A 14,486-nucleotide genomic window follows, 5' to 3' on the forward strand; every position below is an offset into this window, starting at 1 on the left:
AATGTCATCATTCAGACCCCTGAGGTGGGTGCCAAGCCGATACACCCATCGCTGTTCCTTCTCAAACAGTCTTTCAACAGTATTGGGGCCTTCAGTGAGCTGTTCAATCACAGTCCATCTTAGATCATTGGTGGTATGGTTCGCTTGTAAGAAATGGTCGCTCATCTTGGTGGTGGTCTTCTTGCATCTTATATTACTTCTGTGTTCACATACCCTCTGTTTGACCTTCCTCGTGGTCATACCCACATATCGGTATGAACAGGGGCATGTGATGAGATAAACAACGTAGGTTGAATTACAATTGGTGTGCGATCTTTGCCACCAGGTTTTGTCCGGTTCCAGGGAGAGCGATTTGGTGGCCGTAGTCAGGTGGCACACGGAGCAATTGGAGCATGGATAGTGTCCGGTAACCCTTGGTAGATTCCATGCATCAGTGATACTCCGAGTGGGCAAGGAAGCTAGTTCTTTAGGTCTGGTGTGCACCAAGGAGTCTCTTAAGCTACGACCTTTTCTAAATGAGAAAAGGGGTTTTGGCCAGTCCTTCCTGGTACTGGAAATGATTTTCCAGTTTTTATTAATGGATTTTTTCATCAGGTTAGACAAAGTACTGTGGGTAGTAACACATGTAAGGGGAGGTTCCTCCACAGTTCTTATTTGTGGTTCCAAAAGGACTTCACGGGGCTGATTCCGTGCCCGTTTGAATCCTTTATTCAGGATATGATCAGGGTAGCCTCTTTGTTGTAACTTTTCAGTCAATTCGGTAGATTGTTGTTTAAAATCGTATGTGCTACTACAGTTCCTCCGAATGCGTAGATATTGCCCATAGGGCAAGTTTTCCTTCAGTGGGCGTGGGTGAAAGCTGGAAAATTGTAATAAGTTGTTTTTGGCAGTCGCTTTATAGTGAGTTTTAGTGGTTAATGTAGTTCCACTGTTCGTTATCACTATGTCAAGGAATACCACCTCCGTGGTACTGACAGTGTGGGTGAATCTCAGGTATCTATTGATGGTATTGATCCAACTGAGGAATTCCATTAGACGTTCCATACTCCCTTTCCAAATGAGTAGCACATCATCTATGTAGCGCTTCCAAAAGGATATGTTTCTGATGAAGGGGTTCGTGATGGATTGAATATTCTTTGCTTCAAAATCAGACACATACAGCCCCGACACACTCGGGGCAAATGTGCTGCCCATTGAGGTACCAGAGCATTGGAGGAACAATTGTCCCTTATATGCAAAAAAGTTCTCTTTGAGTGCAATCGTCGCACAGTCTATAATAAATTCTTTGGGGGTTGTGTACTCCCAAGAAACTGAGTTAAGAGCTGAGCTTAGAACTTTGATCGTCTCATCTTGTGGAATACTCGTATACAGACTCTCTATGTCTAGGGTAGCCAGTATTATCGAGTTTGGCTCAAAGGATATCGACTGTAGTTGATGGAGTAAGCTCTTTGTATCCTTCAAATAAGTAGGTGTATTTTGAACAATGGGTTTCAAGAACTGATCACAAAAGGTGGACAGCGGTTCTAGTAGAGACCCAATTCCTGAGACTATAGATCTTCCTGGGGGTGGCAATTTATTTTTATGAGTCTTAGGAAGTGTGTAAAAGTAAGGGACTATACTTTTACTGGTAGACAAGAAATCTGCCTCATTTTTCGACAGATGACCATTCTGTTCAGCTTCCTTGACCATGGTGGTGATTCGGTTTTGGAGATCAGCCGAAGGGTCATGAGTGAGAGGAACATAGTTGTTGGTATCATTGAGCAGACCTTCACAGACTTTCTCATAGTCAATGGTATTCTGGATGACGATACCACCGCCCTTATCGGCGGGTTTTATGGTGATTTTGGTGTTGTTCTTCAGTGTTTCAAGTGCTTGGTACTCTTCAGCCTTGAAATTCCCATATACCTCAGGGTTTTGACAAGTTTCCAAATCCTGGAACACTGCTTGTTCAAATGCTGTTATGGCTGCTGGTACTGTGTAGGGGGGCGGTGTGAATGTAGATTTCAATCTAAGGCCCGTATCGCCATTACGAAGATCTTCATTCGGGTCTTCCTTTCCTTCAAAGAAGGCCTTTAGTTTCAATTTGCGAAAAAAGTCATTTAGTTCACAATGAAGCCTGAATTTGTCTTATAATATTCAATATGCAGCATAGATTTTCTTGTACCCAACTTGATCTGCGTGTTTTATCTGGAGGGTATGGCATTGGGTGCTGCCTGCAATAGGCTTAGTGGGGGTTTTAAAGTGTACTTTGTGCAGGGAGATTGAGCAGTAGCTGCCAAGTTTCAGTGCAACCTTGTCCTTTTTAGTGACCAATGTGATGGTCAAGTGTGACAATGCATCCCAAAGGGTGCAGTGAATCCTCATGTGCCTCAGTGTCAGTGTGCCCTAGAGCTTTTGTACAACGGAGTAGAAAGGGCCAGGAGCCGTTCATGTTTCAATTCTGCAATAGCTGTATCTATTACTCTTCAATCAATGGAGTGATCCTCCTGGCGCCTTACGTGCTCGCAATCAGTGAATCCATAAAACCTCTAAAGAAGTTGTCATATATGATGTAGTCATGATTGCGTTATGATCTACACAGCTTGCTCATGCATGTCATGCATTTATCCAAGATGGGAGTCTGTTACATATATACATATATATATATATATATATATATATATATATATATATACACTGTAAGAATCTATAAATCCATTAACCTGTGTACAAAGAGGATTGGAATAAGTAAGCTTTCTTCATGGAAATGGTCACATATCTTGGAAAATGTATGGTTTATTGGCCTTATTTCGTATGAACCAAGTTGTACTCCATTATGAGTTGGGTAAAGGCCCTCCTCACAGGGGAAGTCAAGGCTCTAAATATGCTACACCTCCTTAGGGTTTGTTCAATGAAGTGTTCCAGAACTTCAATAGCATGAGATCAGTTAGAATAGGGCTTCAAAAAGGTTGAGTCCTCTTGATTTGAGACAAGGCCAACAGTTAGGTCTAACGAGAACTTACATCTTTTAAAGTTTGGAAGACTGAGTACTCCGCCAGAAATGTAGTGCAGTACCCCGCACATCAACTTATGTTTTCCTCACTCTATTTAGGGGCCTATTCCGACCCAAGTCCGTCCGACATCTGGCAGGAGCTGTAACCGACCGACCTGCTGTCATCGGTTACAGCCCTGCTAGTACGATGCGACCGAACAGGGTTCGGTCGCATTCGTATATCTTACAATGCAAGCATGCTTTCCGACCGGAAAGCATGCTTGCAATGCAGTTCATCCCTGCACCCTGTGGCCAGCACTCCAAGGTGCCTGCCACTGCAGGGATCAACGGAGGGGCACCATAGGTGCCCCCAGTCCGCCATCTGGCGGCCTCACACCCATGGGGGCCCGGCTTTGGGCTCCCAGAGACAGCTTCTGACTGCCTTTTCATTCCGGACAGACCGTCACGAAAAGGCAGTGAAAAGCTGCCATCGTACTCTCTCGGTCGCACAGAGGCGACCTGGGGAGTACTGGAGGATTTCCGGACTGCGGACAGGCTATCCGAGCCTGTCGTCCAGAATCCCGAAGTCCGAGTCAGATTCCTTCCCGACCGAGCTTGGTCGTTCCAAACAGGAAATAGTATTGCCCAGGGAAATAGGATTAATAATCTCCCAAGCTTTGGGGAAAAACTCCCACAGCATTAGGGCCATTAATGTTTATTTTTTCAACAACAAACTCTTGCATTGGAAGTTTGTTTTAGAAAACCTAAAAACTTTGCTGAATGGGCACACTGAACATGGTGCCGGCATCGCAAAGAGTCAGCACCTTTGCTGCATGATGGTATAGAGATGTTTCTGCCTTCCTGGTGGAGATATCGACATAGTGCAGGTTGTAATTTGCCGGGCACTGGAGTACGTCCCTCTGCTGATCTGGTGGAATGGAGTACAGCTCCCTATACTTCAAAGAAGGCCCTAAGACCACATGGACCCAGAGACTTAAAAATGAGATTTGAACATTAGGAATAATTTGCATTGCCATTAGGTTTACACAATGCCCCTGCCCCTTTTCATGAGCTTAGTAGTAAATTTCCAGCAGTGAGGAATCAGCCATACGAACTTCATCTTCCGTACCTCCATAGGTGAGTGTAAATCAGATATTCTATAAGGATATGGAAAATGACACCTGCAATTGTTTTTGGTGCACCTAACTTGAACCAAGGTGCACCAAAAGGATTGGGAATCTGAGGCCAGGTGCACAAAGCCATTTTGAGATCACAAATTCTGCGATTCACAAAATTACACAGCGGTTGCTTACAGAAAATCTCGTTTTGATATGTGGCTGCGACTCGGGAAAGCATTTTTGACTCGCAAAATGGCTCAATGCCCCATCTGGAATTACAATTAGGACCGTACTCTAATAATTGCAATTATGGTCGCAAACCACTGATCAATTACTTGCACTTCAAAGGAGGTGGTAACTGATTGCCAGAGGATAAGTGGCACCCAGTGAATGGTGTTGCAGGCTATTGGGAAGTAGGAAGTAATTCTATGGACCACTGCCTGCTTCCACCGATATTTTCCAGCAGGGGAAACTTATAAAAAAAAAAAAAAAAAGCAGCACTGGTTTCTTTTAATACAAACTTCTTTAAAAAACATTTTAGAATGCAGAGACAGAACTAGTGGTCTGTTGTTTCTTGTGGGCCACAATGGATGTATTTTAAGCCAGTCACACTGAGTCACAAATATGGGCCTACCTCATTAATAATCATTACAATTTGTGATTGTAGTTATTAGCGCATTAGTTGCATGGTAAAATTAAAAGACTGCAACCACATATGCGACCAGTCTTTTAGTACATCTGGCACCTGGTGCCAACTTAGACATCTGCAAGTATTCACTGTAAAATAAATATCCAATATAATAACAGATGGAACTTCTAAAGTTTTGCCAAGGAGATATGACAAAAGACCTGTACAAAAAGCTAACGAGCATGAAAACAATTAAATATGTTCAGAATAACAAGAATATATAGGAGCATCAGTGAATCTTCATCTTCCAAAAATGCGTTTAACATAATTTTTTAACGTTAAGATGGTAGCATAAACATCAGAGCACTATCAGCAACATGGTTAGATGCACTTACAGGTTGTATATGTTTTCCAATCCAAAGGAAATGCATTATTTTAAGGTTACGTGAGAAAAATATTCACAAACACTTAGAAATAAAAAAGGATGTTCTAAAACAACAACTTACCTCTTTGGCATGAATTTCGAGTTCAAGTCCCATAAGTGCCATAATACAGTCAGCACCATTGACTGAGACAGAGTAGTTTCCAGTAACCGGAGGCGAGGGTTTCGGTGAGTATGTAGGCGTTGGTATGACAGTTACGTGGGTGGTTGTGTGAGTGCCATTTGCTGTTGTGTGTGTTGTTATGTTGGTTGGAACTGTTGATGTGTGGTTAGCAGGAATAGTGGTGGTTATGTTAACTGGCAGAGTGGGTGTTACAGTTGAATTAACTGTTGTGTGGTTTGTCGGCACTGTGGTGTTCGCAGTTGTGTGGGCTGTTGTGTTCGCTGTTGGTGCTTGTGTTGAATTTGTAGTTGGGTGGTTCGTAGTCTGCGTTGTGTTTGCAGTTGTGTGGACTGTTGTATTTGATGGACTTGTAGGTGTTTGGGTTGAATTCGTGGTTGTGTGAGTGGTAGGTTTAACGGTGTGTGCAGTTGTGATCTTTGTTGTGGTTGCTGGCGTGGTAGGTGCTTGTGTCACATTTGTTGTTGTATGGGTGGTAGGGGCAGGTTTGGTTGTTGTTTTGTTCTCTGATGGTGCGTTACTGGTGGCTGGAGGCAGTGTCAGCAGTGCAGGCGTTGCTCCGTTTGAACTCCCTACTTTAATTTCTGGCAACTGTCCAACGCCGGCAACTTTGTAGTTTAAAAATGCTGCAAAAAAACAGACGAAAATAAATCATTAAAGCAATTTTTATTTTAAAACAAAAAAAACAGGATATTTTATATATTTATCATTAGTTTATTTTTTAGGTGGTATTTAAAGAGCGTGTTTAGCGTCCTACAAGCAAGCTAACACCACTTCGAAGTGTGGGCAAGCCCATTCTACTTCAGCGTGTGATTATTAACATAAGTCTGTGGAACAGATACTAGAACACTTTTATGAAAACAAACAACGGACCAGTCTTGACTCTAAAAGTGCACTCCGGCATTATTTACTCAAAAAGATAGGATCAGAAAAAGGAACATGACATGCTTAAGACAACCCCATTTAATTAAACAGGCTCATCTTTATTAGTCCTGCAATTTCAAATGTATCCTCCAGGTGCAATTCTTTGGGTTAAAGCAGGATTGGCCATGCCAATTGCTTCATCTCCAATCAGAGTCACCAATAGTGGTGCTTCCCTATTACATTTGAGTTGCCATGAAGTTTGCATAATTCTTGGGGGGCAGTCCTGAAAACCACATAGACAGGCCAGAGTTAAGCTGCCCTTCCACAGACACTGGCAGGTATCTTGTTGGTGATTTTGGTGGTGGCATTGGGGATGGTGGTGATATTGTTGGTGATATTGATGGAACGTGGATATGGTGATGGTCTGATATGGGTGGTGATGAGTTATTGTTGGCGGTGGAATGGGTAGTGGCTGTGTTTTGTTAATATTGGCAGTAGTAATTTTGATGATAATTCTTAGCGATTCCTCCTGGAAGGCTTGGTGTGTTGCAGTCTTGCCTCAGGATGGCTCTGGGTTTGGTAGACAGACCCTTCACGGCCATGGCAGGAAGTTTAAGATTTTGTCTAATAGAAGTGCAAAGGTCATTCACACTTGTTGTGCTATTGCATGCTTGTGGTGGTGTCAGTGATGTCAGGAGGAAAGTGGTGCTCCCAGTCTCATGGGTTGATTGCACATGCAGCAGAGCTCCAATTCCAAAATGCTTTGGTTTTCACTGCTATTTTAACAAGCATTGGCAAAGCCGAGAGGTCTGGCTTTAAAGAATGTTTTATTGTACTGTGAAGGTGAAGTATTACAAATAGATAGCTCGAGAATGAAGGTGTATTTGTGTAGAAGCAAAGAACTGTAGAATTGCTGCAGGTTGAAAGGTCAGGTACAAGTTGCACTGTCAAGCCAGACATAAAAATCAATTTAGGTTAATGACTGCCCTCTATCCATCTGTGCTGTTACCAGAGAAAAAACCCCACAAATTATCTAGTTATCTTAAACAACTTAGTCTCATGTGTGGGCCCTTGAATGTTCAACCTTGGGCAGCTGGATAAATAAACAAAATCTTCACAGCTGTGTGGAGAGCAAGCACTTTTTTTGTGGAAGCACACAATTTGAGGCCAATTAAAACATGTACTCCTGGCTCCCAACAAGTGGGTGGAGCCAAAGCCCCTCTCCTGGTGTTCTCACATGATTGTCTGGTGACAGCTGTGCTGTCAAGCCAGACCATACAAAGGGTATTAGATCGAAGCTTATAAGACACACTAAGAGGTCCAATGAGCAGCAGAAGGATTACGTAATGGTTTGGGATTGTTTTGCTGTGAAAATAAAAAGGATTGATGCAAGACCCAAGCTTTGTTTCACATGAACTATAATGTAGTATCCCTTGTTTTCCAGAGTTTTAATTATTATTTTTTTTATCATTCTTTCTATTAAACATCATCGACATATCATGCGATTTTATACACAATTAGGAGACAGAGTACATATCAGGCATCCGAACTAGTACACAGAATTTCTAACACACAGTGTAATATGGACAACACTTAGGGGGGCGCAAGGTGTTCGTCTTCTTCTAGTGGTGCCGGCGGGATGCATATGTCTTCCCTGTAAGAATTTCACGAACCCCAGACCCTGTTCCATTTCCCAGGACATCCTCTGGCGATAAAGACTGACTTTTTTCGCAGAACATGCACCAGTCCAACTCCTCCCTCCACTTTCCCATTGTAGGTGCTTGAGGAGATCCCCAGTTCTGCGCAACATTCCTTTTTGCGATCATTATTGCTAATGTTGTCCATTGCTTAGTGCATGAGGTGAGGTCAGTTGGCTCCCAGATGTTTAAAAGGCATCTTCGTGCCTCAGGGAGTAATTTGATCATTAGAACCTCGCTAAGTGTGTGGTGTATAGTAGCCCAATAAGTCTGTACATGCTTACACTTCCATAGAATATGGAAACAGGTGCCCTCCTTCCCACATCCACGTCTGCACTCCCCATTCTCTGCTCGACCCATGTGCACCAATCTGGGGCCATCTACATATATTCTGTGGAGAATTTTGAGTTGAACCAACCGCAGTCCTGGCTGAATCGCTACTTCCCTCTGGGAGGAGATTGCGACTTGCCAGTCTTCCTCGTCTAGCTCAAGGCCATCTCTCTCACATTTTCCTTTGAGCGACTAAAATGGATCTTCCATATTGTTAATTACTTTTTTATATATCAGTGAGATAGGCTTTTCCGGCAAGTGGCCGTCAAGTATCCTGTCTTCCAATAGGGACGCCGGTGGGAGGACAGATTTCGAAGGGAGGTGTACTTGGAGGGCATGGCGGACTTGGAGATATCTATAACGTTCTGTGTCTGCTAGGCTATATTGTTTTTGGAGGGAAATGAAGGGGACGAGTTCAACCTTGACCCAGAGATCTTTGACCTGGGAGATCCCAATCAGATCCCATTTGTCGAAGTCCTTAGTTTGCTACAAGTACCCCAGTTTTTGGGAGTTCCACAGAGGGGCTGCCTGGGTAAGTCGCCCATCCCACCCCAGATATTTATTTACTACATGCCAAACATGGACTGAATGTGTGGTCGGCCCGGTTAAGAGGTGTTTACCAGGTTTAAAATCGAGTGCCCTGCCATAATCTCCCCCGGGGAGGATCCATCTGTCCATGGGGTAACCTGGGTCACCCAATTTTCCATATGTCCCTTGGTTAATGGCCGCCAATTGGGCTGACCAATAATAATTTTTAAGGTCTGGGAGGCTGATGCCTCCGTCAAACCAGTTCAGGGTAAGTTTGGGCAGGGCAATACGAGGTTTCCCATCCCATAGAAGATCCCTCTGTAGGCTCTCTATTTCCTTGAAATATGATGCAGGGACTTGGTCCATCGAATTCTGCAGGGCGTAGAGGAAGCGGGGCAGGGCTATTATTTTAAAAAGGGCAGATTTACCTAACAGCGAGAGGGGCAAAGACTTCCAGCATTTTATGACCTTTTTTAATCTTTGTATAGGTGGCAGGAGATTGCGTGTGAAACGGGTCATAGGACTCAGGGAGACAAAGATGCGCAAGTATAGAAAGCCCTCACTCGCTATCTGTGGTGGGCAATTCCCTGGAAGGGCAGGAGGCTCCCCCCGTAGGACATAAACAAACGATTTTGTCCGATTTATAGTAAAGCCGGAATATCTGCAGAACACTGCAAGGATATTGAATAAACATAGTTTTAATTATTATTAAAGTTAAACCATTATTAGTATTTCTGTGTGAAACAAAGATCAGATGGCTCCCTTGCTATCAAATCTTTGTATCACAAAGAAACAAGATGCAAAACAGTCCCCTCATGCATTTACTCGTTAGGAGGCAAAATGATGCACCAAACAGTTAAAAGCTTGAGAATGAGAAAGGAGAGAAATGCTCCTCTGGGCTAAGATTCTTTTGACAATGCCTTTAGCTAATGGCTTAAAGATGCTGATCCAAACAAGCAAAGGAGGATTGTTGTTAACTCCCCTAAACTGCCTCCCGTAGGTAGTGTGCATATTGGTGTAAACCCCTGATTCTACCTCTTGAAAGGCGGGTGGGGGGGAAAGAGACTGTTGGCTTTTAGGAATTGGAGTTAGGCATATTGCCCAGGGTGGGCTGCACCCACCCCATATTTGTTTCTGAAAAAATAATGATATCTCTGTTGTGTACCCGCCTTTCTGTACCATGCAGTGAGATTCCATGGGAGACAAATTAGGGATAAACCTACCCTAACCTGCCCTCCCCGGGGAGTTGTATGGGAGGGCCATCCACACGCTTTATGGTTTTTTCTAAAAGAAAATATAATTATTGGGCTCTAGTGGGCTTCCTACCTCGCCCCAGGGGTGAAGAAATAGTGTTGGGCTGTTTTGGGACAGGGACACAGACCTATGGCAGGGTAGGCAGCCAACGATCCGTCCTTATTTTTTTATTTTCTCTCTGGTGTCTACTGGACTGCGGGTGATGGGGATAAATACACTCAAAAAATAAAAAAAAAAATATATATATATATATATATATATATATATATATATATATATATATCACCAAAACCTCCTTCCATCCGGACAGAGCAGAGGCCACACAGGGAAATACCAGGGAACCATTTTATTTCATTTCACGGCACATGCATTTCGGCCTCACGGCCTTCCTCAGTGCCTTGCAGTATCCAAAATGTTTCCCAGTCCCAATTATTTATAGTCCTTCGTTGTTGCCGAACAAAGACAATCCGCCGCCTACACAGGTGTAACTGCTCAACCCTCGTAGCTCACAGAGTTGATGTGAGCTACTGGTCCCACAATGCTGTTCATTTGCAGGTGAGTGGTGCGGAAAATTGTAAAAAGCACTAAGATGATCTTGCTGCTTGCTGGATAATTATTAATGGCATAGGGACCAATATTCTGCTGCGAAGTGTGATGCACGGTTCCCCGGGTCAATCAACAAACGGATCCAGTGCCTCTCTCCTGCACCGGAATAACGACACAGCAGTCTCCAACAATGTAGTAAGAATTTTTTACTCTTGTTTGCTTCGAGCCATGACGCGTTTCGGCAGGATCCCCTGCCTTGATCACCTTTATATATCATCAAAGTATATAAATGTGGAGTTAAGAACAGCTAATCTATAGTTACTAATATATACTAACCTCCATAATATTTTGGTTGTCAAGATTTTTGTGACTATGTTATGGTAACTGAACAGTGATGAGAGAAGATAAGAAAACCCATCAGCAAGTCAAAAAAAGTGTTAGTGTAAAGAGCTGTGGGCAGAGATGTTGCAGTGCTCCAAGGGCATGTGCTAGTGGAAAGTGGTGTGTTAAAATTGACTAACATGGTGCCTAAGGATAACTTTTATTCTGGTGGTCACCATGATGACAAGGTTAAAATACACTAACACTTTTTTTGACTTTCTTTCATCACTGGTGGATCTGGTACTAGAACCCACTCACGAACAACAGTGAGTTATCTAGTGGATACCAGTTTATACTCTCAAAATCCCAGATGATGAAGTTCCGCCAATGGGTGGGCTGATGGGTTTTCTTATCTTCTCTCATCACTGTTCAGTTTATACACACACTGTTTAGGAGAAAGCAGACACTTTCTAGTCCACTTAGACCAGTAGCACCCCTTTGTGTGTTTTTACTAGTTAGATTTGGGGATAGGGTGCACTTTGGTCGGTAAACTATTTTCCCCTTTAGACCCTCTCTTATCCTTGTGTTTTTGTTATGTTATGGTAACACCACAATAAAATCTCAATACGCTGACAGACAATCAAGGAGGGATCCCAGGATTTTAAAATCTCTGTAACTCGTCCACAGAATCTTTAGAATTTTCTTCTTAAGATGCATGTCACATACTGTTGCCAACATTTCCTTGGTCGTTTATTATTTTAATCTCAACATTTGTGTGTTGTGGTGGTATACCTGCAGAGATCATGGTGTAATAAGCTTGCTTGTAACTTTAATCAAGTGAGTATTTAAGGAGCTTTGCTCCAAAACGATTTAGATGGGGTTTTTATATTTAGCAGAAAGGGTATGCGCACTCCCTATTTAGTAAAAAAAAGATACTAGTGTGTATCAAAGATGAACAAAGAATGAGAGCTACCTGGTGCTAGGGCTGCCATCCAGAAATTAGAAGAAACTGCTGATGGAAAACCACCAGTATGCCAGGACACCAGGACACATTTTTTTTCAAATGTATTGATTTTTGGGAAATCCAAAAACATTCACTTATGTAAACCAATGCTGCTGCCAGTGTCAACAATATGTTTATCTTAGCTAAATTGCAACTGCGAAAAAATGTTTCTCCTCTACATATGGTATGCAAGAATTACATTCTAAGCGTTTGAACTGTGACATGTTTCTGTAGTGTAGAACACGCATTCTAGACATAAAAAATAAACAAATGCTATCTTTGTGATCGTGTAAAAAGAAAATATGCAGAAGACTAAAAATATGAATAGTGTGGTAATATCGTTTTTCTCTTTTGCCCTAATTTAAAGTTTGCTTCAGACTTGTCCTGTAATTATGTGAAATAAAAGCAGCTTTGGAGCATATCAAGTAAAAGGGGGCAAGGGAAGCAGCTGCTGGGTAATGGCATTCACAAAGAAACATGCATTCTGGTCTTAACAGGAGGAAACCCCTTTTGTTTTGTTGCAGTGCACGTTAAAGGAGCCTTTTGAGATTTTTTTTACCTGTGCAAAAATAGTCATATTTTGACAGGGAGACAAAACTTTCTCCAGAAGGAAATTCATATACAAACATTAGTAATTAGTATTTCCACAATATACAACACAACAAGCTTTCACTAAATACAGCTACAAGAAAAAGGCAAATTCCAATCGTTACAAAAAAGATATTGAGGATACATGGGACTTTCAACAAACCCTGGGTAGTTGGCGCGATCATCCTAAATTACCCATCATTCACCCCGCTCGGCCCAGTTTTCACTTTATAAGGAGTTTCGACTCCTGCATGGGCATATACCCAAGGATGTATGACGTTACAACGCATACTTTTACAACGCATACCTTTACAACGCAATTTTTACAACGCTACATCCATTACAACGCATTCCATTACAATGCATGCCATTACAACGAATTTTTAAAAACTACCTTTACAACGCATTCCATTACAACGCATACTACCTTTACAATGCAAACCATTACAATGCATACCATTACATTGCATGTATGGTAAGTATTGGATAGCGTAGGGGTAAAAATTACTATTCTAACTCCAGGGGGTGCAACAGTAGGGTAAGTGTTGGATAGTGTAGGGGTAAAAATGACTATTCTAACTCCAGGGGATGCAACAGTAGGATAAGTGTTGGATAGTGTAAGGGTACTATGCGTTGTAATGGTATGCGTTGTAATGACTGCGTTGTAATGACATGAGTTGTAATTGTATGTGTTGTAGTGTCATGCGTTGTAAGGGATGTTGCGTTGTAATGACTGCGTTGTAATGGTAGTGCGATGTAAAAGTTGCGTTGTAAACGTTGTTTCCCATACCGGATAAAAAAATGTAAACAAGCATTGGCAAAGCCAATAGGTCGCGCTTATGGTCGAGCTAATGGCTTCATCAATAGGGTGGGAGGTGGTGAACTGGAGGGCGGGTAGGGTTGGTGAACATAAGGGCTTAGTGGAACATCCCCGAAACAATATATTTGCATTCCAGTCATGAACCATATTTTTTAACAAGACTATCTAGCAATCATTCAGCTATTATGACAACATGTTTGATGTGTCAGAAGTAATAAATAGCGGACGCATTCCGATTCGCAAGAGTGCTCGTAAACAGGAATTGGCAAGCTTGTGGCTGTAGGCAAACACGTAGTGTAGTTCCGAGGCCTGCTTTACATTCCTCGCCACATGTAGGCACTTGCAAACGAGCCACCCTTGTTGCAGTGAAGCTGCAATCATAGGGCACAGAAAATAGAAAAAGAAATAAACGGAGTGCTTTATCCAAAGAAAGTTTTTTGGGGGTTATTTTGAAAAAAAGCCAGTGACGATGCAAGAAAAAAGAGCAGACATGATCAGTACATAACAGGTTCCATTTGTATCAACCATGCTAAGCACAAATGGAAGAGCCTGTTTATTTAAAAGAAGTGTCATAAAGTTCTACAGGACACCTACAGCACTTCAGATTGTTATCTAAAAGATAACACTGAGATTACAATGTAAAGCATCTTAATTGCAACATGCAACCTACTACAGCGAGTTGAAGCAACTCCAAAAAAGCTGTCGACTTTGCAGCTGGGGAACCAGGTTCGAGTCTCGGCGCCTGCTCAACATCCTGTGACCTTGGGCGAATCACTTCATTTTTACGTGCCTATAAAAAATGAATGTCTCCTTTGTGTGCAGTGCTCCAATACCTTTGGGTCTAGTTTGTGCCATCTAAGAACAGCAACAAAAGCAAAAGTCAGAGGCGTTCCTGAAGCAGGACGGGACAAAGGCTTCTGTCCTCTCGGATCATATATTGGGCTGGGTGGGACTCCAATCTTTTTCGTAAATTTATTGAAGCACACAACCTGTCATAACATATTGTTATTACACAATTGTCCGGATACCACTCAATTTACCCTCTAGTGAAGGATGGAAGTGTTAATCGGCCATTGTAGGAACTGGAACTTGTGCTCAACTCATGGTTCATCAACATACATTTAACTCTTTGATGTATCTTGCTGTGCAAATTACGAAGGATGGCCAAGCACTGAAGAAAGAGTAGTGGATATATCCCAGGCTTTTGAACATAAAATGGTGGCCATCGCTACGACAATTGTAGCACTGGCATACT

General features: G+C 42.4%; 1 protein-coding gene across 1 annotated transcript in view; it reads right to left on the reverse strand.

The window, feature by feature from the left end:
- LAMP3 (lysosomal associated membrane protein 3) overlaps positions 1-14,486 on the reverse strand; it is a 118,925-nt gene that overhangs the window by 78,902 nt on the left and 25,537 nt on the right. The window contains exon 2 of the mRNA XM_078666046.1: positions 5,224-5,906. Coding sequence (XP_078522172.1) covers positions 5,224-5,906 — 683 coding nt within the window. The remainder of the gene's footprint in view (positions 1-5,223; positions 5,907-14,486) is intronic.

This window comes from Lissotriton helveticus, chromosome 11, assembly GCF_964261635.1.
Source record: "Lissotriton helveticus chromosome 11, aLisHel1.1, whole genome shotgun sequence".
Lineage (NCBI taxonomy): Eukaryota > Metazoa > Chordata > Amphibia > Caudata > Salamandridae > Lissotriton > Lissotriton helveticus.